The sequence below is a fragment of the Phalaenopsis equestris genome, unplaced genomic scaffold (genome assembly GCF_001263595.1).
Source record: "Phalaenopsis equestris unplaced genomic scaffold, ASM126359v1 Scaffold000353, whole genome shotgun sequence".
Lineage (NCBI taxonomy): Eukaryota > Viridiplantae > Streptophyta > Magnoliopsida > Asparagales > Orchidaceae > Phalaenopsis > Phalaenopsis equestris.
In genome coordinates this window covers 197,380-225,142 of record NW_018164795.1, presented here as the reverse complement: position 1 = coordinate 225,142, position 27,763 = coordinate 197,380, and the positions used below count along the sequence as shown (strand labels likewise).

Below are 27,763 nucleotides of genomic sequence, written 5' to 3'. Positions count from 1 at the left end.
AAAGAGTGGCCACATCAAGTGTAGGTAAAACCACCATAATAGCATCATTAATGACACCTGGTACAACACCTGGTGCAGTGGCTCTAAGAGCCACACCAAGCGTCTTATGTAACTCCTCGGCGGGTCTTACAACTTGCACAACTGATGACAAATGTCAAGGTCTTGTAGCAAACTGAGAAGTATATCACGATCTCCTACCACTAAGACCGTGAGGGTAGGGTAAGTAGATGAGCTCTTCCAGAACCTGCTCATATATTTAAGTGTTATGGGCAAGGAACTCTTCTTTAGAAATAGGTCCCTGCCCTCTCAAGGAGGGAACTGCTCCAACGATCCTCTTGGCTAAAAGATTTGTAGTAGAGTCATCAACACGAACTTCAAGTTCAAAGCCATCTACGTCCTAGGGTGGGAGAACCCTCCTAGCTATCATAACCGGGATATGTTCGCACAGTCGGATGGCTCAAGAAAGTGATTATCATCCCGACGAACTCGAGATTCCTCCTAAATTGAAACTGTATTAGGCGAAGAAACCTACTGGGAAACTTGCTGATGTAAACACAATAGTCAATTCCTAGCCCTCCAGACCCTTCAACCTAATCTAAAGAGAGATGCAACCTCATAAGAGACAGAAATGGGGAGTTTCGAGTCAGCAGAAGAAATTGTTAGACCCTTTCCTCTTTGGCTTGTTAGCTTATCGAACCCAATTCACGAGCCACTTATCGAGCAGAGGTAGAGGCGTCTCACTAGTCGGCTTGACTCACTCACACCTCTAGCGAAGGCCAGAGATGGGAGGCTGCCAAAGGTGGCAACAGCCAGAGGGCTGTAGCGGCTAGAAGGCGGAAACAACCAGAGGGCTGTAGCGGCTGGAAGGCGACAACTACCGAATGTGGCGGTGGCGCCCTGAGACGACATCGTCCTAGGATGGAGACCGGAGACAACGACGTCCTGGGATGGCAGCAGCTGAAGGGCAGAGGCACCTGTCGATCGAAGATGATAATGATCGGAAGGCGGCGATCTGAGAGAACGACGACTAGAGACGACAACGACTGGAGGTTGGCGACAACCAGAATGCGGTGATGATCGGAGACGGTGACGATCGTGAGGTGTCAGAGGCATTGGTCGAAAAGTGGTGGTTGTGGCTTCAGATGGAGGCATAAAAAAGACGGAGGCACCCGACAACTGGAGATTGTGACGATATGAAGGAGGTGGCTGAAAAACAAATGCGGCCTTAGGAGGCGTTGCCCGGAAAGATGTGGCTGTGAGAGCACGAAGGCAGCGACAACAACAAGGTGACGATGACTCTAATGCGACAACGATGGTAGCTGGTGGCAACCAAAGGTGATGACGGTTGTATGTCGGCGAATATGACCGGAAGTGGGCGGCGGCGATCCGAGACGACGGTGACCAGAGGCAACAACGATTGGAGGGCGGTGGCGGCCGACAAGCGACGATGAAGACTGAAAGGCGGCGATACAGGAGGCTGGGCCGCAGCTCCCTTTGATGTAGGCTCTGCTCTCTCTCTAACTTTGAGTCTAGATCCCCCCTCATGAGAGGCTTGAAGCTCTATTTATAGAGTACGAATTGCCAAAAAAACTCATGAGTTCAAAACACTTTTGATCGAATGACTCAAAGATATTCTCTTGATTAGACGACATTTGATAGATATTTGACTGCCTTAACGAAATCAAAATCTTGTTAAATTTGTCTTGCCGTGACGCTCGATTTGTTTATAAGCATGTCATATTCGACATCTGTTTGACCTTCTCAATTATGTTTGAAATGCTTTAAAAAATGGTTAAATGATTTGATCTGGGCTTTATTCAACTCGGATTGGGCCAATTTTTGTACCGTTGGGTCCGTCTAGTCGAGCTAATCAGTTTGATTTTAAGTTTGCTCAAATTAGAGCTCTGGATGGCTTTGAATCAAAGTTCGAACAACATTCACATAAAAAATTAGTCTAGAAATCTGTGCATGCCTCGAGATTCATGTTGAAATTTATACATTTAAACGCGTATCAAGTTGTATGATTGAGTTATTTATTTTCTAATCAAATGAGCTTTATCGAGCTTATAAATGAATTACTTATTGAACTTACAAAATAAATGAGATCTTAAATGAAAGAATTATTAAATGTATACCTAAAATAAACATATAAATGTGTAAAATAAAAGAACTATTAAACAAATAAATCTTTTATGTTGTTTTCTATACTACAAATTAAAACTTAATTTAATATAAATAAATTTTAAATTAAGCTTTAATTGAGCCTATTCCCAAGCTTAAGCTTAACTTTAACAAATCTTATTCATAAACATTAAATCATTCTTACTCATGAAATTTAAAAGAAAATATTTATCAAAATTTTTAAAGACTTTATTTATGAGTATTAAATGACATTGTTCCCCAACACAAACACATCAAATAAAGAAGTATTCAAAATTATTACTTTAACAACCAAATATTTATAAAAATATTTAAATATATTCAATTAGCTAATCAATTTTTATGATGCAATGGGTCCGAATCCGGAAACCAAACTATAAATTGCGGTGCTCGCTGTTCTGCAACGTGCAGCCGCTCCGAGGTATTTTTTTGTGGTAAATCTCGCTGATACTCGGCTTCTAGCATCGCAAACGTCCAAAGGGGCGCTCATTTACCGCTTATTTTATCGTTCGTCTCATTTTACCCGGCTCTCCGTCCCTCCACCACCGATCCCTTCACTCTTCTCCGAATACGGAGAAAGAGAGGGAGAGGGTTGAAGATCTAGCTTCACGCAATTGCTCCGATCTCTGTTTTTCGCTTCGCGGCTGCCGGAAAAGAAGATGAGCGCGAATCCGATGCCAGCAAGTTCCCATGGAAACCTGGACGAGCAGATCGCACAGCTGATGCAGTGCAAGCCACTCTCCGAACAAGAGGTTCTTATCGATTCGAGCTTCCTTGTTTTATCTTCGGTTTCGAGCCTTTTGTTTCCTGTTTTGCTTTGTTAGATAGGTGAAGTTTGTTCCACTGTGACGGATCGGGTGAATTTCCTTTTTGGTGGAGTTAGGGTTTGTGATTAGGGGGTTTGGATGGGTTAGCCCGGGAAGGTTTGCAGCTCTTTGGAATTTCTTTTTGTTTTTTCGCTGGATGAAGGATAAATCATATTTGTGTTCTTCACAAAGGACAGTAGAGCCTAACTTATCAGATTTGCAGCCGCGGTGGTTTATTTTTTGTTCATTGGCAAGTATTCAGTTAGATATGCTATTGAATTGGTTTCAAGTTATACGTGGTTTTGGGGGCACGATTTAGAAGGTTTGGAACTCCTCTTGAACATTGTAAGAATAGTTCCAATCAAATTGATCGTTTGACACAGGAAATTAAACAGCTTCATTTATAACGAGCACTGCGACATTTTTAAGCTGCACCAGAATATAAGCCAGGACCATGATTTCAGTATCGGGTGCTTTCTTGTCACATTTTATTTACCTCTTATTTTCTTTGAAAACCCAAGTGACTTAATATGTATGGATAGTTAAACTTCTGTTTGTCACTCAATATTGTTTTATTTCTGATTTATTAAGAAAATTGGTCCTTTGGAAAGGTTGTATATCAGTCCTTTACGCTTTTGAAACATTTAAACTTGCTTATGTGCTAGGAGTTTTTAATTTTCACTATACATACTCTAGTGTGCATTTTTCTGCGTTGATTTTTCTATCTTCTGCTCTAATTGTTATAGTCTTTAGCCTTTAAGTGAAAGCAGGATCATGATTCACTTAAAAATGAATGCTTAGATGTGGCTGGTTTTCTCGAGGGTATCCTAGATTTTAAAAAGTGGATTTAGCGTGGTTCCAAACGTCACTTGTGAATGAAAAATTTCTGTGATTATCATATTTACTCTCAAGCAATTTTTGTGTTGCTAAACTTTTGGGTAAAAACCAAGATGATTTTACTATCCAATAGAGTAGATGTGGAAATGGTAAATAAATGAAGTTAGTATTAGTCACTGTTAGGTCATTGTGTTTTTACATGTGTATTTAAATGTGGTTGGAGTTGAATTATGAAAGTCTTATATTGAAGTCAGTTATTGGGGCTGTATGGCTGTCAGGCATCCCCTTAGTGATGTACATCTGCTTAATATTTATAAATGGCGAACGGTGAATCACAACACAAATATCCCTATGGAGCCATACTGCAATGTACGGCTTATTCTTTTTTTAACATGGCAGAAATTATAAATAAAAAGTGTAGCTAAATATGAAAACTATTAGATTGAAAGATAAACCATCAGGATGATGAAAACAACCAAAGTAATGTTTGGGTACAGGTGTTCGGCGACTCAATCAAATGATGAAATTGATGACCTAAATAAGAAAAAAGTTTAGCAAACTTTTTGGAAGCAACATCTCCAAATTGTTAGGAAAGCACATGCTCAACATCAAAATTAATCATTTATCACTTTAAAGTCATTGGAAAATTTAATAGCCAATAATGCATGCAGTACTTGGTCCTAGTGTACAAAAAACATTATTGAATTCCATGATCATTCTTTTTATGAACAACAAAAGGCACATTAAAAAGAAATACTTCAAATATGACTTTGGGAGTGAACCAGTGAAGCCATTTAATCAAATCCCAACTTTAGCACCAAAGAGAAGGAGATCGAGAACTTTACTTGTTCGGTTTGACTCTTATAATAAAATTAAACCATAAACAATTTAAAATCTGATAACATGAATAAATAATATATATGCATAATATTAACATTAATTTCATGCCCTTAATTTTGCCTTCCTAGTAGTTCCCGTCATCTGTATCATATGGATTGAACAATGTATATGATACTTCCACAGTGCAATTTAATTTGATATCTTAGTAATCTTCTAGGCAACATTGACTATTTAAGGTTTCTTTGGCAAATAAACAACTAGTGTGCTTTAAGTAGTATAGGTGTTGTGGCCTTTTTTTTTCCTCCTCTGCTTATAGAATCAGTACATTATTATTTGGCAGATAAGCGCATAAATCATATCAAGTACTTTGTTGTTTGAAAAATAAAATTCTTTCAAGTAGTTCTTAGAGTTCAAATGTCCAGAAAAGTCAGTGTATCCAGAAGTAGCGCTTAATGTAGTGTGATTGTAGGAATGTCTTTTAAATAGTCACCAGTCAGACATGTTTTTTTCAAGCATCTTTAAATTTACTTTACAAAAAGTTGTTCTGGGCAATTTAAAAAATAAGTACAAAATTTTTACAATTATGTTTTAGATAAGAACTCCCATGAACATAATAATAACAAAAATTTCTGAAAAGCGGCAGACTCGAGTATTTATTCTTAGTTGCTAGGCAACTCCTTAATGTGTGCCTGATATGAACCCATATCCTTTGTAGTCTGTTGGCTTAACAAATTCTATTCACTACATGACTTTCTTTATTAAATTAACAGTTAGTTGGATGGATACTCATTGTTTAAGTGCTATCTTTAAATGGTAATATTTTGTTGATAGCTTTTTGCATGTTTCTTTTAAGATTTTTGCATATGTTTCAGCTCAGATGGTTTAACTCTTGCTATTTAACTGATTCTAGTTTGCCATTTTTTCTTTATTATTATTATTTTTTAATGATTTTCACAGGTCAGAGTATTGTGTGACAAAGCAAAGGAGATTTTGATGGAAGAAAGCAATGTTCAGGTAACGTTATATTTATTTTATTTATAAACGTACTTGCTTCCCGTCTGGTATTTTTTTCCCTGATAAACCAATAGTATCTTTTCTTGTTATTTGCCTCTGAGGTGGTCTTTGTTCCATTTACATGACTCAGTTTGATTCTTTTTGCTGGTAACATATGTTTGATGCATGTATTCTTAGTATGACATCATGGAACTCACATATTCATGGAATCAAAGCTGAAGCTTGCGTGAAGGTTGCATTTGCAGAATTATTTTCCTTAGTTCCTGCTGTCATTTCTATTGTGTTGTATAAATCTCTCACATCTACTTTGTAATGTTTTACTATTTTCCCATTTATTATCCATAAGAGTTGTAGCTTAATCATTGATGGTTCTTTGAATCCCTTACCTATTGAAAAGAAATAACAAGTTCATGTATTTAAAAATTGGAATAGAAGTTTATTGCTGTGTTGTAAAGCTTTGCCATTGTAAGTGAGAGATTAGATGTGAAAAGGGTAGAGTTTGTGCAAAAATACTTGCATAGGGTGAGTTAACAGGCCATGCAGCAGTCATCATGAATAATTGAAGAAGAAAGATCTTTAAAACCCTTCCCATATAGTAGGTGTAAGGCTGAAGATGATCTGCATTTCTTATGGCGGATTCTTGAATAATTTGATTTCACCATTTTAATTTTTAGTAAGTGCACAACTTGGAATTGCTTAGCCAAAAAAGAAGCTAAAAAATTGTCAATTCTGTAATACATGCCAAAATAGTTGGGAAGAATCAATTAATATGTTGTTTGTATAGGCTTTATATTGGATGTGTTTTGCGTATTACATTCATTCTGTCTATTATTGCAGCCTGTGAAAAGCCCTGTGACAATTTGCGGTGACATTCATGGACAGTTTCATGACCTTGCAGAATTGTTTCGTATTGGTGGAAAGGTATCTCTTTCCAACAATGTGCTCTTAAGCATGTTATGTATGCTATCAATTAAAACTTGACTCTTTTTTAGGGAATGTAATACTTGACAGTTTTTTTTTTCATAATTTTCTATAGCTAGGGATATCTGACATTATTATTGATGAATGTATTTTTTGATATTAAGTGTCCAGATACAAATTACTTATTCATGGGAGATTATGTAGATCGTGGGTATTACTCTGTTGAAACCGTTACGGTAAGAATGTCTCATATGTAATGTTTTCTTCAATTAAATATTTTCTGATTAGTTATGATTTGTATTGCACTAAAAATTTATATTTACATTCACTACTTAAAAGCAACCAAAAAGGGGAAAAGATATATCAAAATTTTCATCTCCTAGCTATTTAATCCTGGCTGACTAACTTAAGTGACAATATTCTATTTCTTGTTTTTGAGGTTCTACTAGTATAGTATGGATACTCGCAGTTTTTATGACTTCTGTTCTGTATCGCACAGCTTCTTGTGGCCCTTAAAGTGCGATACTCTCAGAGAATCACCATTCTTAGGGGAAATCACGAAAGTCGGCAGGTATACTGATCTAGCTCATTTATTGAGTTACCCATTTTTGTTATCACTATGGTATGACTAAGCCATTTCATTGTATGAACTTATAGTCTATTTGATGGTATTTTTCCTCTTTATGCTATTGATGGTGAAACATTCCTTCCATTGTGATGAAAAATACTTTTGAAATTGCAGATTACACAAGTTTATGGTTTCTACGATGAATGCTTAAGAAAGTGAGTTTCAATCAGCTTAACATTTCTTGCTTCGATTTAGTTAATTTTTTTCTTTATGGCATGTGCTAGCAAAAATGCCTTATTTAACTTGTCAGTGTGAAACTTTGATTCTGTTTTAGTACTGAATTTCTCTCTGTTGTGACGGGCTTTCTCATTTACCGGTTTGAAAGGATCTTTGATGATTGACATATTAGCATGCTTATTTATTTTATTTTGCTTTATAGACTTTTCATTTGTTTTTATTTTCTTCGGTTTCTTGGCATCAATTTCTCCTATTTCAGCTTTGAATTCATGGGGGAGTTATTATGGTATCATAAAAGTTTTCGGATTATCTGATTTTCTTCATTTTTTTTATCTACTTTATGGCTAGGTCTGATAGGTTATTTATAAAAGATGATGACTCACATCTTTTGGTTTGATTCTCATTGATTGTATATTCTATTGTATTTATTTTTCTATTATGTGCTATGGTGAATAATGATTTGTTGAAATTGCTGATATTAATCGGTTGGAATACTTCGGTAGCATTTGTTTCTTAAGTGTTGGAAATGTTAGAGTTTGAGAACTTATTGAAAGTCGTGTAGAGAGAATTTTTTTCTTTTTAATGATTATAAAATCTGTAGGTTTTGAAATGTTAATTTCTAAATCATTCACTTTCTTTCATCGTAATCCACTTTTTTAAGTTCCTGTTAAGGAATGAGATCACCTTTTGTAGCCATCTTCACATAGTAAATTTTGGAGTTAAAGCCTGATTTAAAATTTACAGGTTCAGAACTAGTATTTTACATCCTTCCTTATAATATCTCATTCCTAATCTGCTAATATATCCTGCCCTTAGTTTTTATTGCTACCTTTTATTTGAGATTCTCGTTAAACCTATCTTTCATTCATTGCAGCTGCAATTTATTATTTTTCTTTCTTGATCTTTTGAATGTTTGTGTCTCAACCATTTGTTGACTTGATTTTATGCATTGTATGATGATCATGAATGAAAAACAGGTGAATTCATAGTCATGACAATGCTTTCTTCGATCAAGAGCAAAAAGAGGAGGTTGACCTTTTATAAGAACTTTTTTGTAGAGAGAAATGAGAAGTAGTAGCATGTTGAAGAGTTTGAAAGATGGATGTCTTTAGTTGAAATCAAACAGTAGTCTTAGATATGAATAATTATGAAAATTGGATGGATTAACCATCTTTCTAATATTTATGATAAGAAAAAGATTAAGGGTGCGTTTGTTTTGGTTGTGACTGTTGCTGTGAAAAATCTATTGTTCAAAAGCTTGTGTTTTAAAAGCAGTTGGCCTATTTGAAAAATATAGTTTTGAAAGTCTTGTCTGTGGATAAATGTAATACACGTGTATATATTATATAGAATTCATAATTTTAATAATATATATAATTATCATATTTTAACTGTTTGGGCAGAGGGACTTTTCCTGTCTGTTGGGAATATTTCAAATTTTTTTTAGAAACATGGAATCATGCAAAATTCAACAATGTTTTAACAATTTTACAACAATTTTACTGCAGTTTTTATAGGGGATGCAAAGTTATCATTTGTTATTGATAACCATTTCTTGCATACTCATAAAATAGATGACCATTATTTTCCTATTTAACACCTTTATTTCACTCTTTACGCAATATTCAACTCCATTAATGAAGTCACGATGCAGATGAAGAAAAGAAAAGGTTGTGCTGAGAGCTTCATAATAGTAACAGGGAAATGTCAATGGTTGCAACTATCTCTATTTTGGCATTTAGGCGTTTAGGGATTTGGGAGGAGACAAGATTAGCAGCAAGCCAAGCGAAATCATAGCTTGAGAGAAACGCCAGGTGCCTGCGAGCTTCTGGCAGGAGAGGATGACGCGAACTCACGGAAGCGGAGAGGTCGTGTGAGCTTTCTCGCGGAGGCGGAGAGGTCGTGTGTGGAGACGGAGAGGGCGGCACAGAAGTGCAGCTGCTGGCGAGCTGAGGTGGAGAGGGCGACGTGATCTCAAGCTGCGGGTCGCTTGGGCACTCTGGTCTTTCCTCTTATCGCGAACATGGGATGCACATCTGAAGCCAAAGTTGTGAATAATAAAAAATTGAATGCAATTTTGAACAGTGTATTAAAAGCGTGATTCAGGCGCCTGAATGTTAGGGTTCGGTTCATAACTTGGTTTGGAAAGCCCAAACAAATGTACCCTACGCTAGTGACAACTAATAATTATATGATGGTTTGAATGATAAAAAATATTTCATAGTGAATGAAAATTGAAAATTGTAAATGTTTATAAATGTTCATAATCTGTCTTAAATCTTTTTAGTAAAATCAAAGATTTCTCTATTTCTCCCTTCCGTTTAGTATAATCTACTTGTACGCAACCTTTTCCCTTTTATTTCACACACTTTCTTAATTTTTAATATTTCTAATTTTAGGTATTAGGTAAGGTGATTTTATTGGATTGTAACTTGAGGTAGCTTCTGTATGTGATATTTAGCTCCATTTAGGGTATGTATTGAATAAATTTGTGATAAAATATTCAGCAAATGCTTAACATTCTTGACCTAATTGTTGATGGGAATTTGATGCTCATGAATTTGCTGTATGATTTGTGCATCATCAGTAAAGATGGGTTGTTTTGCTAGCAAACAATTTTCATTGGCGATTTATTACCTTGTATTACAAACATGATGATCATTGGCATAGGAAGCGGATTGTTTATGTTAATCTTGCCTTTCTACAATATTTCGCATGCCTAGAAAGTGTTTTGCCTTTTTGTGGTCATGATATGAAAAATCTCATTGCTTGTCCTATGTTAGGAATTCAAAAGATTGCACCCGTTCTTGTGTTTGTGGCAATGCTGGCAATAATCAAATTTCATATTCTCTTACGCTTATTATCTTCAACGCTACTTACATATTTTATTTTTGTTTTCAGAATTACTAACATTACGAAGTTTACATTCTTAAGAGATGGCGCTGATTACTGAGTTTTGAAGGTTGAGAATTATAGGGGTCAATTGAACTACTGAAAAATAAAGATGGATCTCCTTTTAAAGAAATGTTAAAACGGCAAGTCGTCGACTTATAAACTTGAGAGCTCCTACTGGCATCAGGAAGGGAAGCCACCTGGTGTTGATATTTTTATATAACCATGAAAGTTGGTTATTAATTATGTTGTCTTTTTTCACTAATTTCTTTTGGTAATTTTTATTACAAATCATAGAAATTGAATCTAAGAGATTTACAAAATTTCAAAATCTATGTTGAGATCCAGATTAAAGACAGAAAAGTGTTAACTTGTAAAAAAATCTTCTTATAGAGGGGAAAGAGAGTAGTGGAAAGTTTTGGATTGAAGAGATCATAAGACATGCTTGTAACTATCTTAAAAATGATTTTCTGAAGGGGTGATTGGTGATGAAAATTATGAAAAATTGTGTTATGAATATGATTTTTGCATATATGATACATATAAATAAAGAATGATCATAAGCAGTAAATTTTTTTGATGGAAAATTGATGATTACTTGAACGGTGAGAAGAATAAGCTGATATGGTTTATGAAGTGTACTAAGCCATCATACTTGTGCTCTTGTGTGCGTGTAATACTTTTGATTATTTTTTGGCGCTCTAAATGTATATTAATGGCTCTTATATGATTTCTATCAGAATTCTTTTTTTCGAACTTGGGAAATTTGATTATGAATACACATTACACCTTCACAACTGGTTTTGAAGGGCCCCCCTCCCTTCTAGCTTCTCGTGCTAAATCCACTCATACTCATATTGTACTGCTTTTTGACTTTTCCATTTTTTCGAATGGCCTTTTTCAAAATCTGGTGGCTATTTTTTGTGTATGCATTAAGAGTCAATCATTTACCAATCATCATCGTGACTCATATTTGGCTGTGTTAGTCATTCTTCTCCAACATTCTAGCGATGTAGTCTTCTCTTCATTGATCTTCTTTGCATGAACTACTCAATGTCGGCATGTGAGGCCCCGTTTATTTGATCTTCTTTGCATGAACGACTCAAAGTTAGATATGTGTTGTTTCTTCATTGTACTACACCTCTATCCAACATTTTCTTAGGGTTGCAACTTGCATTCTACCATCTCTTTTATTGCTTTGCATGTTCTCCTCCGTAATAGAGCCTCACCGCTCTTTGACGTCTATCCTGAGACCTGTTACGTGCCCTAGTTTGCGACCTTGTAGCGGTTTTGTGAATGGATAGAGAACAAGGATCGTCCTTGTGTTCTCTACCTATGTTGGTAATATTGTAGGATACTTCGAGGGATCCTCGGCCTCCTTAGTTGGTTTAATTCGAGAAAAACCACAACTTCCAATCAACACAAGGTTGAAAATAATACTTATTAGTTAATCTTCATTATTGGCCTCAAGCTAATAAATAGCCGAAGGGCCTTTGGATAGAATAGACAATAACCCATTATTATGGAAAGGAAAATTACAATCGCATAATTCTAGCACTAATTTATTGAAAGGAAATAACATTGATTGAAATAACATTTAATGTAATTATTGATGGTAAGCATCAATCACTCTTATCCCATTTAATGTAATTATTAATGGTAAGCATCAATCACTCTCATTTCATGATTCTTGGTCCCTGACAACTCTTCCCTCCTTAAAAATTTCCTTGTCCTCAAGGAAAAAACGTGTCTTCAATTTTGTTAGATTCTCTCATGTGACCAGCAGGAGAAAGATTTTGCCAATGAACAAGAACTTCAATTTCTCCACCCTTTGTGCGAGTTTCCAGAGCGGCTTGAGGAAATGAGGATACCGATAAGGCTTGACTGAGTTGGATTAGCTCCATTTTCCAACAGAATTTTGTGGTCTTGAGATCCTTGAATCTCTTGAAATATAGTCGAATGTTGATTCAAATTAGCCATTAAATTTGGATTTAAATTGGTTGCTGCAACTCCTTGCTTCTCTCCCAAATTTAAGGAATTGAATTGTAATAAAAAAGCTCTTTTTTCCTTTCCGCAACTGTTCCTCTAGATCACGATCAACCATGATTTTATGGCTAGGCCCTCTGGTCTCACGTAACTCTATTGTTTTCCTTTCCCAGCAAAGCCGCATCCATAGATCATTGAATTCCCAAATAATTGGACCCAGTTTTTTAAGACATTGAGTTCCAAAAACAATATCACATCCTTCCACTGGTAAAAGGTAAAAATCTACGTGAAATTAAACCTTTTGCACTAAAATAGGGAGGCTTTCACACAATCCTTCACTTTTCATCTTATTTCCATCCGCCACTTGAACCGAGAATTCTCCTTTCTTTGTAGGATAAATTCCCATTTTGGTAGCTAACTTGGAATTCAAAAAGTTATGAGTGCTACCGGAATCTACCAATATGGTAACCCCAAAATCTCCAATTTTTCCAAAAAAACGCATGGTCTGAGGTGCTGTATTTCCTGAAATAGCATGAAAACTAATTTCGGGAATCTCTTGTTCCGCTTTCTCCTCGTCAGTAGTTTCCTCCAACAGCTCATCAATAGAAGGAAAAATTCCTTCTATTAAAAATAACTTCTTGCAACGATGGCCCGGGGAAAATTTTTCGTCATAACTGAAGCATAATCCGCGCATCCTCCTTTCTTGCAACCCAGTCAGACTTAACCTCTTGATGGTGGGGTTACGAGCTCAAGTAAGTAATGCTGAGGTTAATGGTGGATGCCCCATGGTGGATGGAGTTCGAAGGTTCCACGTACCCTCCCTTTCGTTGGTCAGACATTCGAGACTCATAAAGTCGTGCCAGACCGATAGCCGCGGACAATGAAATTGGATTACATACTTACACATCAACTTGTATTGCATCCTTTAACCTGCTCACAAAGCACCCGACTTGTTGTTCTTCAGACAAATGGCCAGCTCGATGTAACAAACGATCAAAGTCCATTTGGTAATCGCGAATGCTTCCTGTTTGTTTAAGCTTGGTGAAATCCCCAAAGAAATTTTGGTATCTTGAAGGCCCATATCGTAAATGCAACTCGTAATTGAAAACTTCCCAATTGACGCCTTCTCGCCGATTTTTGAAACGTTGATACCACAATTGGACGTTGTCATCCAAGTGATAACTGGCCATGAGGAGTTTTTCCGCCTCTTCTGTGCTTTGGAACTCGAAAAATTGCTCCACTCGACAAATCCACCCAGTTGGATCATCCATGCCATTATAGCGTGGAAAGTCCAACTTAGTGATTTTAGGTGCGAGAGAGCATCCTCCCGAAAGGCTATGATGGGACCCGCGTGAAGACTCGACATCATCCTCATGTCCTCCACCACGCGTAGAAAAACGAGCAAACATGGTCTCCATATGTTTTAAGAGACGTTCATCACTAGCTTTCATAGCTTGTTGTAGTTCCTTTTGGCCCACAGCTAATGAGCCAAGCTCATTCTCCACATGCTCGAGACGGTGGTCGGACATGTCTGGCTCTGATACCAAATTGTTACGTGCCCGAGTTTGCGACCTTATAGCGGCTTTGTGAATGTGTAGAGAACAAGGATCGTCCTTGCGTGCTCTTTGGTAATATTGTAGTATACTTCGAGGGATCCTCGGCCTCCTTAGTTGGTTTAATTCGAGAAAAACCACAACTCCCAATCAACACAAGGTTGAAAATAATACTTATCAGATAATCTTCATTATTGGCCTCAAGCTAATAAATAGCCGAACAGCCTTTGGATAGAATAGGCAATACCCCATTCTTATGGAAAGGAAAATTACAATCGCATAATTCTAGCACTAATTTATTGAAAGGAAACATTGATTGAAATAACATTTAATGTAATTATTGATGGTAAGCATCAGTCACTCCTATCCCATTTAATGTAATTATTAATGGTAAGCATCAATCACTCTCATCCCATGATTCTTGGTCCCTGACAAGACCATTGCAACTTTTAAGTTGCTCAATTCCCAATCATTACTTTAGAGTCCATATCTTCCATCTCTTTTGCAAATTGCTCTAAGCTTTATCTTTAAACCAACAATAGTTTTTATTTTATTTAATTTTGTTTTCTTTTCTTGTCAAACTGCACACACACACACACACGAATACACACACGCTGACAACACACATATGAAGTATATGATACATCATTTTGTAAAGCATCGAGTAGAAAATACTCTTTTTTGGGTGTTCTAATTATACATTTTATATTAATAATTTATAAAATGAACATTTTGTCCATTGTATGTTGCTATGTCTGTACATGTCAATGTTGTCTTTTCTGTGCTTCAAAATATTTTTGTAAGCATTAGCATTAACTTGAAGCACATCTTTATGTGGCAACATTTTCTTAATATATATGCCATATGTTGCATTTTTTATACATCTGCATCCTGTAAATTCGGTGTTACAGTATTTTCCTGCATAACTTTTTATTAGGAATAAATTCAACATGTTACAAAAGTTACAGCTTATTTACATTTTATATCTGTTTCATTTTGCAATGTTTAAACAAAAAGTTGGATCTTATTATAGAAGTATTACTGCGACGAGCATACAAAGTAATAATTTGAGAAATTGGATTCATTTCTTTCATCAGCAAGGTGCTTGCATTACTACTAATTGTGTAGGATGTGTGGAATACAGGTCTAAGTTTAAGATTACTATTATAATTGGGTTCAAATGAATGCTTGATTGATTGCTTTTTTCCCCATACTAAAATTTGAGCTCCATTCTTAATATATATGCCATATGTTGCATTTTTTATACATCTACATCCTGTAAATTCGGTGTTACAGTATTTTCCTGCATAACTTTTTATTAGGAATAAATTTAACTTGTTACAAAAGTTACAGCTTATTTTACATTTTCTATCTGTTTCATTTTGCAATGTTTAAACAAAAAGTTGGATCTTATTATAGAAGTATTTTTACGAGGAGCATACAAAGTAATTATTTGAGAAATTGGATTCATTTCTTTCATCAGCAAGGTGCTTGCATTACAACTAATTGTGTAGGATGTGTGGATTACAGATCTAAGTTTAAGATTACTATTATAATTGGGTTCAAATGAATGCTTGATTGATTGCTTTTTTCCCCATACTAAAATTTGAGCTCCATGTTTTTGTTGTCCCAATTGTCTAAAGGTTCTTTTGTATTTGAGTGCTCCTTGATTTTTCTGGTACGTACAAGGTGGTTGGGCTTTTTGTTATCTTCGGTTGGAGATGCATGTATATTTGCTTGCTGATTTTCTTACAGTTATTGGTTATCTCTTTGCAGGTATGGTAATGCTAATGTGTGGAAGATTTTTACCGATCTCTTTGATTATTTTCCATTGACAGCATTGGTTTGTTCGCCAGACTCTTTTTTATACTGTTTATGTTTGATTATCAAGTTATATAGTCATGCAATGATAGTTATAACATCATAAAATTGTTTATTTTAAATTTAATGCTATATCTTCCTCTCATATACATGTTCTGGTCCTTGTGCTTGTTGGATACTTGAAGTTTTGTGGTTCGATATTTGATTGAATTTCTGTTGTAAAATTAATGAACCCTTTTTCAACTTTTTTTCTTTTGTGACCTAACCTAATTTTAGTGGTAAGTAGTTAAGTTTTTACTAGAGTCACCTATAGGTGACACACCCCAACTTGATTATGATGTTTAGTTAAGATTTAGCTAGGACATCACTTGCAAGTGATACATCACAAGTTTTCCTAGTGCTAAAAATTGTGCAATGGCTAGCTATAATGAAGATTAATTTTGTAACATGAAATTTTGGAATTAAGTAGGAAGACCAAAGAATTATTTGATTTTTACGAGAAGAATATGAGAAAATGCCATGAAATTGGAGATGCTTATATGCTATTGTATGGTATGAAGATGCTCAAGAGCGATGAGATGATAATAAGCGGGAGGGTTATTGGATAAAATTGTTGAGATAATTAAGATTATTTATTGAGAGATTTCTATTAACTTAATAATTAGTAAGCCTATTATACTCAGGTTTAGTATTATAATAATTTGAAAAAACAATTTTGGGAAGCAGTACAAACTATAGCACCACCTTGCCCAGGAAAAGAGGATAATTATTGATGTTGACTTAAATTACACAGGATGATGATTATGATGCATTTGTAATTGATTTTAGCATCATTGGTTGACAAAAGGGTATTAGTAGAACTCAATGATGCTCGCCAATAAGTAACTTCTGGCCAACTCCCTGTAATTCCACAATAAAATTTTTTGGTTACGAGTTTAATATGAGTGACTAAGAACCATATATTATGAAGAAATGCACAGACAAATTTTTTCTAATATTTCCACCCCTCCTTTGAAAGTCAGTGCTTTCCAATACATAAATGATTCCTTTTTTCACCATTTACCAGATGATAGAACAAATAAAAGAGGGGGGCATTCTCCATTATTAAATGTTATTGTTTGGCCTGGGGCTTTAGAATTACAAATGCGGGAAATGACGGTGAGGCAGTGAAATCCAAATTTAATTTAATTTTATATAACTAACAATTAATTGTCTCACTAACAAAAGAAAAATAAATTAACTTAGAATAAAACAATTAAAAATATATATTATTTCTTTGTTATTCAGATATTCAATATACATTTTCTCTTCTATCATTCATTTATAAATCCAAGTTTTATACGTAAAAATTGTTAGTTTAATATAATGAGCTATCAATAACTCAGTAAATACTTCTATCTTTAAACTACAATAATATAATGGGAAAAAAATGATGTTAGACGGACAATGAATTAATATAAAAGCAAATGAATGTTTCTTGTTCAATTTTAGCCATTTTTTGAAAGGTCCAGAATATTAATTTTTTTTTGGCAATACAATATTGTTCTTTATCATTATTATTTACTTTCATCACAGGAATACCATTTAAACATAACTTAATACACTCAAATCAATGCATATCTTGTCGGTCTTTTATTGTATGAGGTGGAAAGGAAACTACTCACTTTTAGCTGATAAATCCCCATGGTAGACAAAATGTCAACATGTGCAGGTTAACTTAGTGACCCCGCTTAGTATTATAAGGGCTCAAACATGTTGACACCAGCTAGTTGTAAAACGAATAAGTAAACAAATCATTTGAGAAGATCAACTGCCAACTAGACAACTTTCAGCTAATAAATTTCAACAAAAAAACTAATAAAACAAAATTGCACTCTAAACTCTGGCTATTATAAACTTTGGCACAAGTAAATTGGATCCAATACAATACTTAATTAGAATAATTCTCACATTTAATCCTCTTGGTTTGGTTCAGGTTGAAGATAACTGTATCTGCGTATTCATCAATTCTTTCAAGTCACTTTTTGTTTATGGCCTGAGATTAGTAGGAGTTAGACATCCTGTCCTCCACTTGCAGTTCCTCTCAGAATTTATGACAAGGAAGCCCGCCATGATCCATAGCAAACTAAGGAAAACTACATAACAGCTATTTGATCACAGACTTCTATTATGGTGGACATTAAGAACAAGAAGTAGAAAGAAAACCTGAAGGAAAGTTGTCCTTGAGAAAAGACGGCAGTTTTTTTATCGAACTTTCAGGTATTATGTGGTTGGAATTGTGATCGAACTCAAAAAAGTTTGCGGAACTGTAGCTGTGGTATGTTGAATCCTTGATTCAAGAAGTGGACCCAATCTTGTTGGTTTTTTAACCATGGTTACTGTAATTTTGGGAGGAGAAAAATAATTATTTCTCTTCAATTTCATATGAAAGATTACAAAATAAATAGAGGGGGTATGACTCTCATATTAGGAACATCATAAATCATCCATAACCCCATGATAAAAAAAGAAACAATAATTAAAACATACCAATAATAGAAAACTCTAATATACGAAAATAGTAAAAAATGATAAAAATAAAATGTGCTAAATAATTTAACACCCCCAAAGTTGGAGAATAAATATCTATCATGCTCAACTTGCTTATAAGGAGATCAAGTTAGGCCTGAACAATCCTTTGGTGAGGACATCTGCTATTTGTTGAGCAATAGTGGTAAATGACATGCAAATAGCTCCACAGTTAATCTTCTCATTTATGAAGTGTCTGTCGATCTTGACATGCTTTGTGCGATCATATTGTACTAGATTTTCTGCAATGCTTATGACAACTTTATTGTAACTTCATTGACATATCTATCAAAATCCATAATTCTTCAAGAATTCTCTTCAGTCGTAACATTTTACATACTCTATTAGCTATTACTCGATATTCTGGTTCAACACTACTTGCCACACTACATTATGTTTCTTACTTTGCCAGGTAATCAGATTTCCCTAGCCATAAGTACAGTATTGGAAATTCGTTCACATCTCAATAACTGAGCCTATCCAATCTGCATCGGTGCATGCCTTTATGTTATGTTGTGTGGTCTTCTGTAGGAGTACTTTTTAGGAATCTGATAATCCTGTTAACTGCCTCAAGGTTTTCTCAGAGGGAGAATGCATAAATTGACTTACCAAATTTTCAACAAAGGCGGTATCTAGCTGTGTATGTGATAAGTATATCAAATTTCCCACCAACTTTTGATATCGAGTTGTACTCACTAGTTTATCTTCCTTCTCATCTCCTAGCTTTTGATTGTGATCAATTGGAGTGTCCGCAAGCCTATAACCACTCATCTCCGTTTTCTTTAAGAGGTGAAAAACATATTTCTTTTGGAAATAACAATCCTTTTTTTTCAATCTAGGAACCTCAATGCTAGGAAAATACCCAAAGATATTATGTTCTTGGTTTCAAAGACTGGTGAGAGGGAAGTCTTCAACCGGTTCATTTCATCCATGTCATCTCCGGTGAGAATTATATTGTCCACATTTGTGATTAATATCGCTATCTTACCATCATTTGAATGCCTAAATAATAATTTATGATCTCCTTGCCCTTTGAGTATATCCCAAAATTTTAACAGTGTAAACTTCTCAAACCACGCTCTCGATGACTGCTTTAACTTTGTACAAGGATTTTTTTAGTTTACACACTTTTTTTACCAAGCTTTCATTAAACTCGAGAGGTGAATCTATATACATTTCTTCTTTCAAGTCCCCATAGAGGAAGACATTCTTTTTATACAACTATTGTAGGGGCCAATCAATATTAGCTGCAAGTGACAGAAGTACTCTTACAGAGTTTAGTTTTGCAACTGGAGCGAATGTTTCTAAATCATCAATATCATATGCCTAAGTAAATCTGTTAGCAACCAGCTAGCCTTGTGTTGTTCTAAAGAACTATCAGAATTTTACTTTATTATAAATACCCATTTGCATCCGACAATTGTCTTTCCTATAAATAGATTAACTATTTTTCATGTGTAATTTTTTTTTTCAAAAGCTTTTATCTCCTCATAAACAACCACCTTTCACATAGGGACTTTTAGTCATATGCGATAATTGTGAGGTAAAAGCAGGAAAAATCGGTGAGAGGTTCCCATATGACACATAATGGGACTATTGATGTTGGGTGCAAGTTCTTTTCTCAACAGGAAGGATATACTCATTAGACTCAGGATTCAAATTTGGCTAAGATTCAGGACTAGAAGATTCAGAATTTGAAGATGAAGTGGACTGAACATGAGATAAAGGATTAGTGATGACATTACCTTGGTTTGCGGGTTCAGAGCAGTGCAAACGATTTGTATATCCTTTTTTTTGGGTTGTCCTTTTTCGTGAGTTGACGAGATTAAAAGACACCACTATTGTTATTTTTTCTTATTTCTTTATTGTCATCATGAGATGATACTTGTCACTTCAATATCTAAAAAACTTAGCGTTCTCTCTTTTGATATAATATCGTTTGGTTTTTCAGGTTGAACAATTACGGTTGGGGATATACTATTTTGTTATTCTTTGGTTTGAAGAAAATTCTGAAACTCAGTAGACACATTTTTATTTTGTTCTCCCCCTTGAAGATGAGATGAAAAAAATTGTCGTAATTCAAAAAAGGTCACATCCATGATAACAAATACTTTTTTAGAATTTGATCAAAGTATTTATATCCTATTTGGCTAGTAGCGTAGTCAACAAGCACAAATTTTTAGCTCAGGATTTGAGTTTTCTTAATCATGAATGTGAACCATAGCACCCAAATATGTTTAGAGGCTTGGAAGATGAGTATCGACCTTTTGGAATTTTTTTTAAAAATATCAAAAGGTGTTTCAAAGTTTAAAACCTTATTACGTGTTCTGTTTATAAGAAAAGTAGCATTGAGAACTGCTTTACCCCAAGGATATTTAGACACTCAATTGATAAATAACAATGCACGAACTACCATTAATAAGTGCTTGTTTTTTCTTTTAGCTAATCATTTTATTGGGGAGTGTCGAATGAAGAGCTTTAATTAATAATTCATTTTTCAAGAAAGAATTGACCCAAGATGTTTTTGAGATACTTTCGGTCATTATCATTTCGTAATATTTTAGTGGTTTGAAATTTTTTTGTAGCATGCTATAAATTTTTTTGAAAATTATCTCTACTTCAGATTGTCCTTTCATTAGGTAAATTTAACTTATCCTAGTGTGATCATAAGTGAAAGTCACAAATTATTTTTTTTCCAGAATGTGTAAGAGTTTTATAAGGACCTTAAACATCACTATGAATCAAAATAAATGAGTTAGTTGATTTGTATAGTTGTGGAGAAAATGATACACGATGATGTTTAACAAATTAACGCACTTCACATTTAACGACATATTTTTATTCTGGAATAATTTAGGAAACAAGTATTTTAGATAAAGAAAACTGGGATGACTTAACTTATAATGTCATAATATAATTTCATTGTCTTTAAAGACAAAAAAAATTTAAACCGACATTTGGACATTGTTTATTTGAGTCAAGTCCATAGTCAAAATAGTAAAGTTTACATTTTTCCTTGGCACAACCAATCATCCTCGTGGTTAATCTCTGAAACTCATAACTAGAATAATAGAAGTCAGCTTGACATTGATGATCAACCATAATTTTACTGATCAGCAACAAGTTAGATGATAGATTAGGAACAGGGAGGATATTGTGAAGAGTTGACAACGAAGAGAGTTTTACTGTTCCTATCCCAATAATTATTTAGAGGGAATCATCAATAATTTTGACTTTTTTATTGCATGCACAAGGTTTATATGAAGAACTTAATTTAGAACAATCAGTTAGGTGATCAGTTACACCAAAATCAATTATCCATGAATGAAAAAATTAGGATTGAGACTCAACAAAGCAATGAAGAAATAGTTGCCCTTTTTGTACGAAGGAGTAGGATGGAGTAGAAAATTTTGGAAATTGAAATAATTTGTGTAAGTGCTCTAATTGCTCATTGGTTAAAGGCACTGCATTCGAGTTAGCAGGCGACTCGAGAGTTTTTTCAACAATGACTTGATAAGCTCGAGCTTCACTCTTAGATTTTGATTTCTATTTTGCAGGTTTACCATGAAGCTTCCAACATATTTTTTTTGCTTGCCATGATTTTTTTGCAATGCTTGCACCTTAATTTTTTCCTGTCTTTTTTGTTAGTGTAAACCCCTTTTGACATGATTAGAGTTCTTCTGTTCAATATTAACAACATAATTTTGCACAACATAATTTTTCTGCTTGCTTCTTTACGCCTACCAAAAAAAATTCTCGAATTAAGGGTAGGATTTCCTATCGAGAATGCGATCTAAAACTTCGTCTAAACTTTGATTAAGACGGGCTAAGACCATATAGATCCGATCATTTTCTTCTCTTTTCTTGTGGTGAGCATAATTATTTGAATTCTTTTATATGTCATAATAGCATTGATCAAGCTCTTGACATAATGTTACCAACTCGTTGTATTACATGTAACGTCACAGTTATTTTGTTTGGATTTTCAAAATTGAGTTTCAACTAAAAATTTTAGGAAGAATTTTCCAAATTTGAATAGAGATATTGAACGACCTTCAAAATATCGTGAACAGTGGTAATGAATAGATGTGACTTTTCTATGTTAGGGTCCATGGAGTTATTGAGCCAAACCATAACCAGAGAATTTTCATACTGTCATTTTTTTAGATTCAAATCTCCAATAGTAGTTTCTAAAATTTTACAGGTTAAATACCAAATTTGGTCTTTAATGTCGATCTCCAATTTTATGGATTGGGGCCACTCGAGGCAGTTATGCCCGTTGAGTTTAATTACTATGAGGTACAATTGTAATTTCTGGGGATATTACTCAGTCGATACTAGTGCATGTGAGGTGATGTAGTTTCGGAATTACTCGAACCGGTTTATGTGGTAGAATTTGTTTGTTACTCTCATCATCATTGCCAATTTGTTTGACATTCTAAGAATCTGAGCAACACCAGGATCTTGATTGCATGAGAGGAGCAAAAATTCTTTACATCGCGATTTTGATCATTGTTTTCAATCGGAAACGGCGTAGAACTTTTGTACACTGCAAGTTGTGTGCTTACTTGCATGAGCAACACATAACTCCCTTTTACCGCGATCACGATCGCTATTTCGATTAAGATCGGCTTGGAACTCTTATATTCCGGTCGAAGGAGAAAAGGGAACAATGATAATGCACGAGCAATCGTCGGTCCAGAACTCTTACAACTACAAATGTTGCGGACGTTGTGGTCTTCTTGTTGTTTCATCGGTACACACAAGCAATCGTTGATCCAAAACCCTTTTCAACTTCGAACTCTTTAGTGTCCTTACTATTTTGTTGATTCAGAACCCTCTAAGATGCCGCGAACGCTGTGGAATCGTGAGGTAAAACAAGTTGTAGTTTCGTCGATTTTCATATGCCACGATCCCGATGTCACCCCAGATAGAAACAGAGTGGAAGTGGAGAAATACCGGGGTTTAAGGAGTCTTCATACGCTGCTATCCAGTCATCACCTTCCTATCCGCGAGTGTCCTAACGCGAATGAGTCACATGGGAGTCGGGTTACCGCCGCCTCTGATACCATGTAGTTTTGGGAGGGTAAAAATAATTATTCCTGCTTAATTTCATATGAAACGGTTGGAAAATAAATAGAGGGGATGACTCCCATGTTAGGAACATCATAAATTAACCAGAACTCCCCATAATAAAAAAAGAAACAAGAACTAAAACGTACTAATAATGTAAAGCTCTAACAAATGAAAATAATAAAAGATGAATAAAACTTCCTAAATAATTTCGACAATTACTAACAACCTGGATGCTGGAGGGTGGCAGTAATGATGTTTCTTGTTTCTAAACTTGGCTGGACAGTATCAAGATAACAACAGTTTGCAGATATTAAAGAAGCACATTGACTATAAGGCATCGAGGACCTCATATGGCTATGATTCCTTGTATGGTTTCTTGATTTAGGATATTGAAGAAAAAGTTCCTTTCCATGTCTTTCTTTGTTCCACTGGTGATCGGAACCCTGAAAAATTTGCTGAATAGGGGATGCCAAATGACGAAACAGGTAAGGGAAATCGTGGTGGTCAATCTTGGCAAAGTCATAGACTTCACTATGATCCATCCTCTACTCTACCTTACTGAAATTAGGGAATCCACCCTAAGAATTTCAGGAGAACCTGAAAAGAAAAGGCAAAAACAAAAAAGACCCCTGCCCCGTTTCTAATGATGCCTATTTATAGGAAATTCTTAGAACTCCTATACCATATTAATCGCCAAAATACCGGTATTTATTAAATTAACCTTCTAAAAGAAATAAAACTTTCCTAGTAATCTATATTAGAAGGGTTGACTTGTTCTCTAACTCTATCTAATGCACATGCAAACAATCTATATAGTTTATTTCATTCTCATTTTCATTTCATTCAATATTTATTTATAATATTTAATATGTGAAATAATTACATTCATTATGTTGAGAAATCTCTAGCATTCATTCCAATGTGATCAATATTTTTTATAGAATAGATAAAGATTGGTTTGAACAAATTACATTATCAAATCATGCATTTAGTTTAGAGAAAACAATAATATTATTGTAATTTAAAAATATAAATACTCACTTTGAATCATGTATTTCGTTAACCTAAACGGTGGTTGCTTTTTTGACCTCTTTGATATGCTATTATGTGGTTCAGTCTGGTTTGATTCTTCTGATTTTCCTACTTTTTCAACTTTATACTTGGTGAAGGTTGAGTCAGAAATATTTTGTCTGCATGGTGGATTATCCCCATCCATCGAGACACTTGATAACATTCGCAACTTTGATCGTGTTCAAGAGGTCCCTCATGAAGGGCCAATGTGTGACCTACTATGGTCTGATCCAGATGATCGATGTGGTTGGGGCATCTCTCCTCGTGGTGCTGGATATACATTCGGACAAGCAAGTTACTTCCACAATTTTGTATGCATTTGAACTCGTTTTTCTCCTCTGCTTGAAGCCATTTTCTATTTCAGGACATTTCAGAACAATTCAACCATAACAACAACCTTAAGCTGATTGCTAGAGCGCATCAGTTAGTCATGGACGGATATAACTGGGGTCATGTATGTTATTGCTCCATTACAATGCTCGCATGTTTTTTTTTTTTTTTGGTGGATGCACACTGCCCAATTCCTATGTATTTACATATTTAACATCTAAACTTTGTTTTTTACTTATAGACCACTTAGTCATTTATATCACATAAAAGATAGCACTATTTTAATTTTTTACAAAGTGAAATACTCCTTTTAATGTATAGTTAATAAGACGACATATATTGAAAAATTAAAGTCTAGGTATTAGATATGTAAGTGCATAAGAATTAAGTGGTAAGTATGTAAATCTTCCTTTTTTTTTTCGGGGTTCACCAAGATCACCTTGATCATATTTTTCCATGTTGCACAGGACCAAAAAGTTGTAACCATTTTCAGTGCACCTAACTATTGCTATCGTTGTGGGAACATGGCTTCCATACTAGAAGTTGATGACTGCAAAGGTCACACATTTATTCAGGTCTCACCCTCTCCCTCTTCCCCCTTTTCCTCATTCCAGTACATGCATGAAAACACAAGGATTCAATATTGTCATCCCATGTTCATGAAAGCTGTTTTTTGTAACTTGATTTGTGAAAATGTGGCGGATGTTTGATTTTTTTTTTGAGAAAGTTAAATCTATATTTCTCACGATAACTTTCTAAGAAATTGTTTTCCTTTTACGCCATATTTATAAAAAGTTGCAGCGTCCAAAATGGACTCTTAGCATCTCGACATGCTGACCACAATTTATGATGATTTTCTATAATTCAACCATTTTCCCCGAGTAATAGCAGTGAGTAATTTTTAATTGCAGTTTGACCCCGCACCAAGGAGAGGCGAACCTGATGTAACACGAAGAACTCCTGATTATTTTCTATAATTCATCATCCTTTTATAGCATGTCACTGATTTCTGGTTGCAAATGTAGACTTGCTAAGGCGGCGTACGTAACCGGTTTAGGGACAACACTTATCGTTTGTTTCAAGCTGCTTAACTTAGCGGTTTGAAGGGTAGGAGAGAACACGTATATTGTGGATGGGGAAGGATTTTGAAATTCTTTTTGCGAGATTTTAAGGACTTGCTCTTGATTTTCAATTTGTGGTTGCGAAAGCAGCGGGTCCACGGTGGACATAGGCTCTCTGCAGCAGGAGGATGTGTCATCTCATTTCCGTGTCCTGTGATTCCGCTCCCTTGTTTTGATTTTGCCCCTTCTAGTATATTTACTTTATTTTCGGTCTGTGTAGAGATTAGTGATCAATGTTAGTGTGTGCAATTCTTAGCTTTTAATAGTTCATTTGAGTAATTTTTGTTGAAATGATTGTTGCCTGCAATCCAACCCATCGTTTCGACTTTGTGTAATATCTGCAACTTGTTTTGTATGTTATCAAATTACCAACATTTGCTTTTGTAATAGAGCTGTTTTTTCGTCCAGTGGTTGGTATTAGTGGGAAGAAAATGTAATCCCATGCAAACCCTATTCCTACCAAAATTCAAATAAAATTATTTGACATGAACCCTAGTCCTACCAAGTGCTAAGTCTAGGGCTCTCTTTGGCACTGCTGCTTGCATCGAGTTTCAGACCACCGTCATAGTTTTATGGGGAAATTATTATTGGTTTCTTTCTAAAAAAAAATTTGTTACGGGAAATTGTTTATTGCAATCAGGCCTGTGAAAGTTAAGAAAATTGTCCAACATTTTAGAAAAAAAAATGTTAAATCATGAAAATCAATTTGAAATGTTCGAAACAAAAACTTTGCATATTAAGTACATGAATTAAGAAGCTCAAAAAACACAAAATATCAAAAAACTTGAGAATGGGAAAAAAATTCATGTGTTTATTATACCAAAAAATTAAGTATGAAAAGAAGATGAGGAGAATTGAATAAATTATATTAAACTCGAATATTTCTATATCGTGGACGCTCCTCTCTTTATGCAATAGAATTCTAAATCCAACATGAAAACTTTGTAGCAATAACTATTTAAAACCAACTTGCACTTCACATTGTTGAGGCACTGTAGAACTCTAAGATGGTGCTGTGCGTCAAGCTCTAGGGTTCAAGCATTAAGTTTTCTTTCGAGAGTAATGCCTTGGCCTGGTGCTGCGTAGTGTTTTGGTACTGTTATGGTAACACCAATGCAGATATTGCAGTGCTGGGGCATTATGCATGGAACTAAATTTCTCATCAGGCGTGAGGCCTTCCGTACCCCCCGACAAAATATCACCAAGCGGGATTAGTGAAATTGAGGGCTCGGAGATATAATTGATCAACACAATCAGACAAAAAAATAAAAAGACCTAGACTTGCTCTTAGATGTATTAGAAGTCTGATCGCCAAAATGCTGTTCGTTATCTCTATTTGGTTCGTTTGATTGATGAAAGATGGGAGAGCTTCATCATTGATTGCAATAGCATTCAATGTTTCATTCATATAGCTTCATGATAGCTTAAACGCAAAGAGATTTGTGTTGTTCGTCTCTCTATAACTACTGTCTCCATGCCCCTCTATTAAACATGATGTCCTGCCACCCACGAGGAGGTGCTCCCAACAGCTAAATATTTATCCCTATGGCTGTAGATGAACTAATGCACTCGATGAACAACTCAAACTCAGCTCGATTAAGACTCGATAATGTTCGTACAAATTAGTAAATAAACAAACTTGAACAATTTTAAAAGCTCGAAGCTTAAATGAACTAAACATGAACATGGTCGAACTTGTTCATTTATATTCCGAGCAAACTCTCTTGTTGTTTAACAAGTAAATTATTAAATACTTGATATTAAGGTCAATGATAGCTCTTATCATATAATATATATTGTTCAAATAAAATTCAATTAACTAGAATATTAACTCATTTGTTGATAGCTCGTATCATATATTGTGGGTTTCGAAAATTCACGGTCGCTCTCCTTAAACTCTCTTTGCATTATTCTATTTTTTATTTGCTGAGCTTTGAAAGTTGAATATTCAGAAGAGAGATT

General features: G+C 34.9%; 2 protein-coding genes across 3 annotated transcripts; one reads left to right on the top strand and one right to left on the bottom strand.

The window, feature by feature from the left end:
- The first annotated feature begins 2,583 nt into the window (after positions 1–2,583).
- On the top strand, positions 2,584–26,208 carry LOC110026160 (serine/threonine-protein phosphatase PP2A catalytic subunit). 2 transcript variants are annotated; one of them, XM_020727003.1, is made up of 11 exons: positions 2,584–2,912; positions 5,601–5,657; positions 6,495–6,578; positions 6,743–6,814; positions 7,078–7,149; positions 7,321–7,361; positions 15,591–15,657; positions 24,449–24,640; positions 24,715–24,804; positions 25,148–25,255; positions 25,592–26,208. In XM_020727003.1, exons 1-11 carry the CDS (start codon positions 2,820–2,822, stop codon positions 25,655–25,657), a joined length of 942 nt encoding a protein of 313 aa, XP_020582662.1. In that variant the 5' UTR covers positions 2,584–2,819; the 3' UTR covers positions 25,658–26,208. The 2 variants fall into 2 exon arrangements, with proteins under 2 accessions (XP_020582662.1, XP_020582661.1); XM_020727002.1 differs by having other exon boundaries at positions 15,570–15,657.
- Positions 12,970–13,855, bottom strand: LOC110026161. The gene has a single exon (XM_020727004.1). The coding sequence runs from the start codon at positions 13,788–13,790 to the stop codon at positions 13,161–13,163; it is 630 nt and encodes a 209-aa protein (XP_020582663.1). The 5' UTR covers positions 13,791–13,855; the 3' UTR covers positions 12,970–13,160.
- Positions 26,209–27,763: the final 1,555 nt, after the last annotated feature.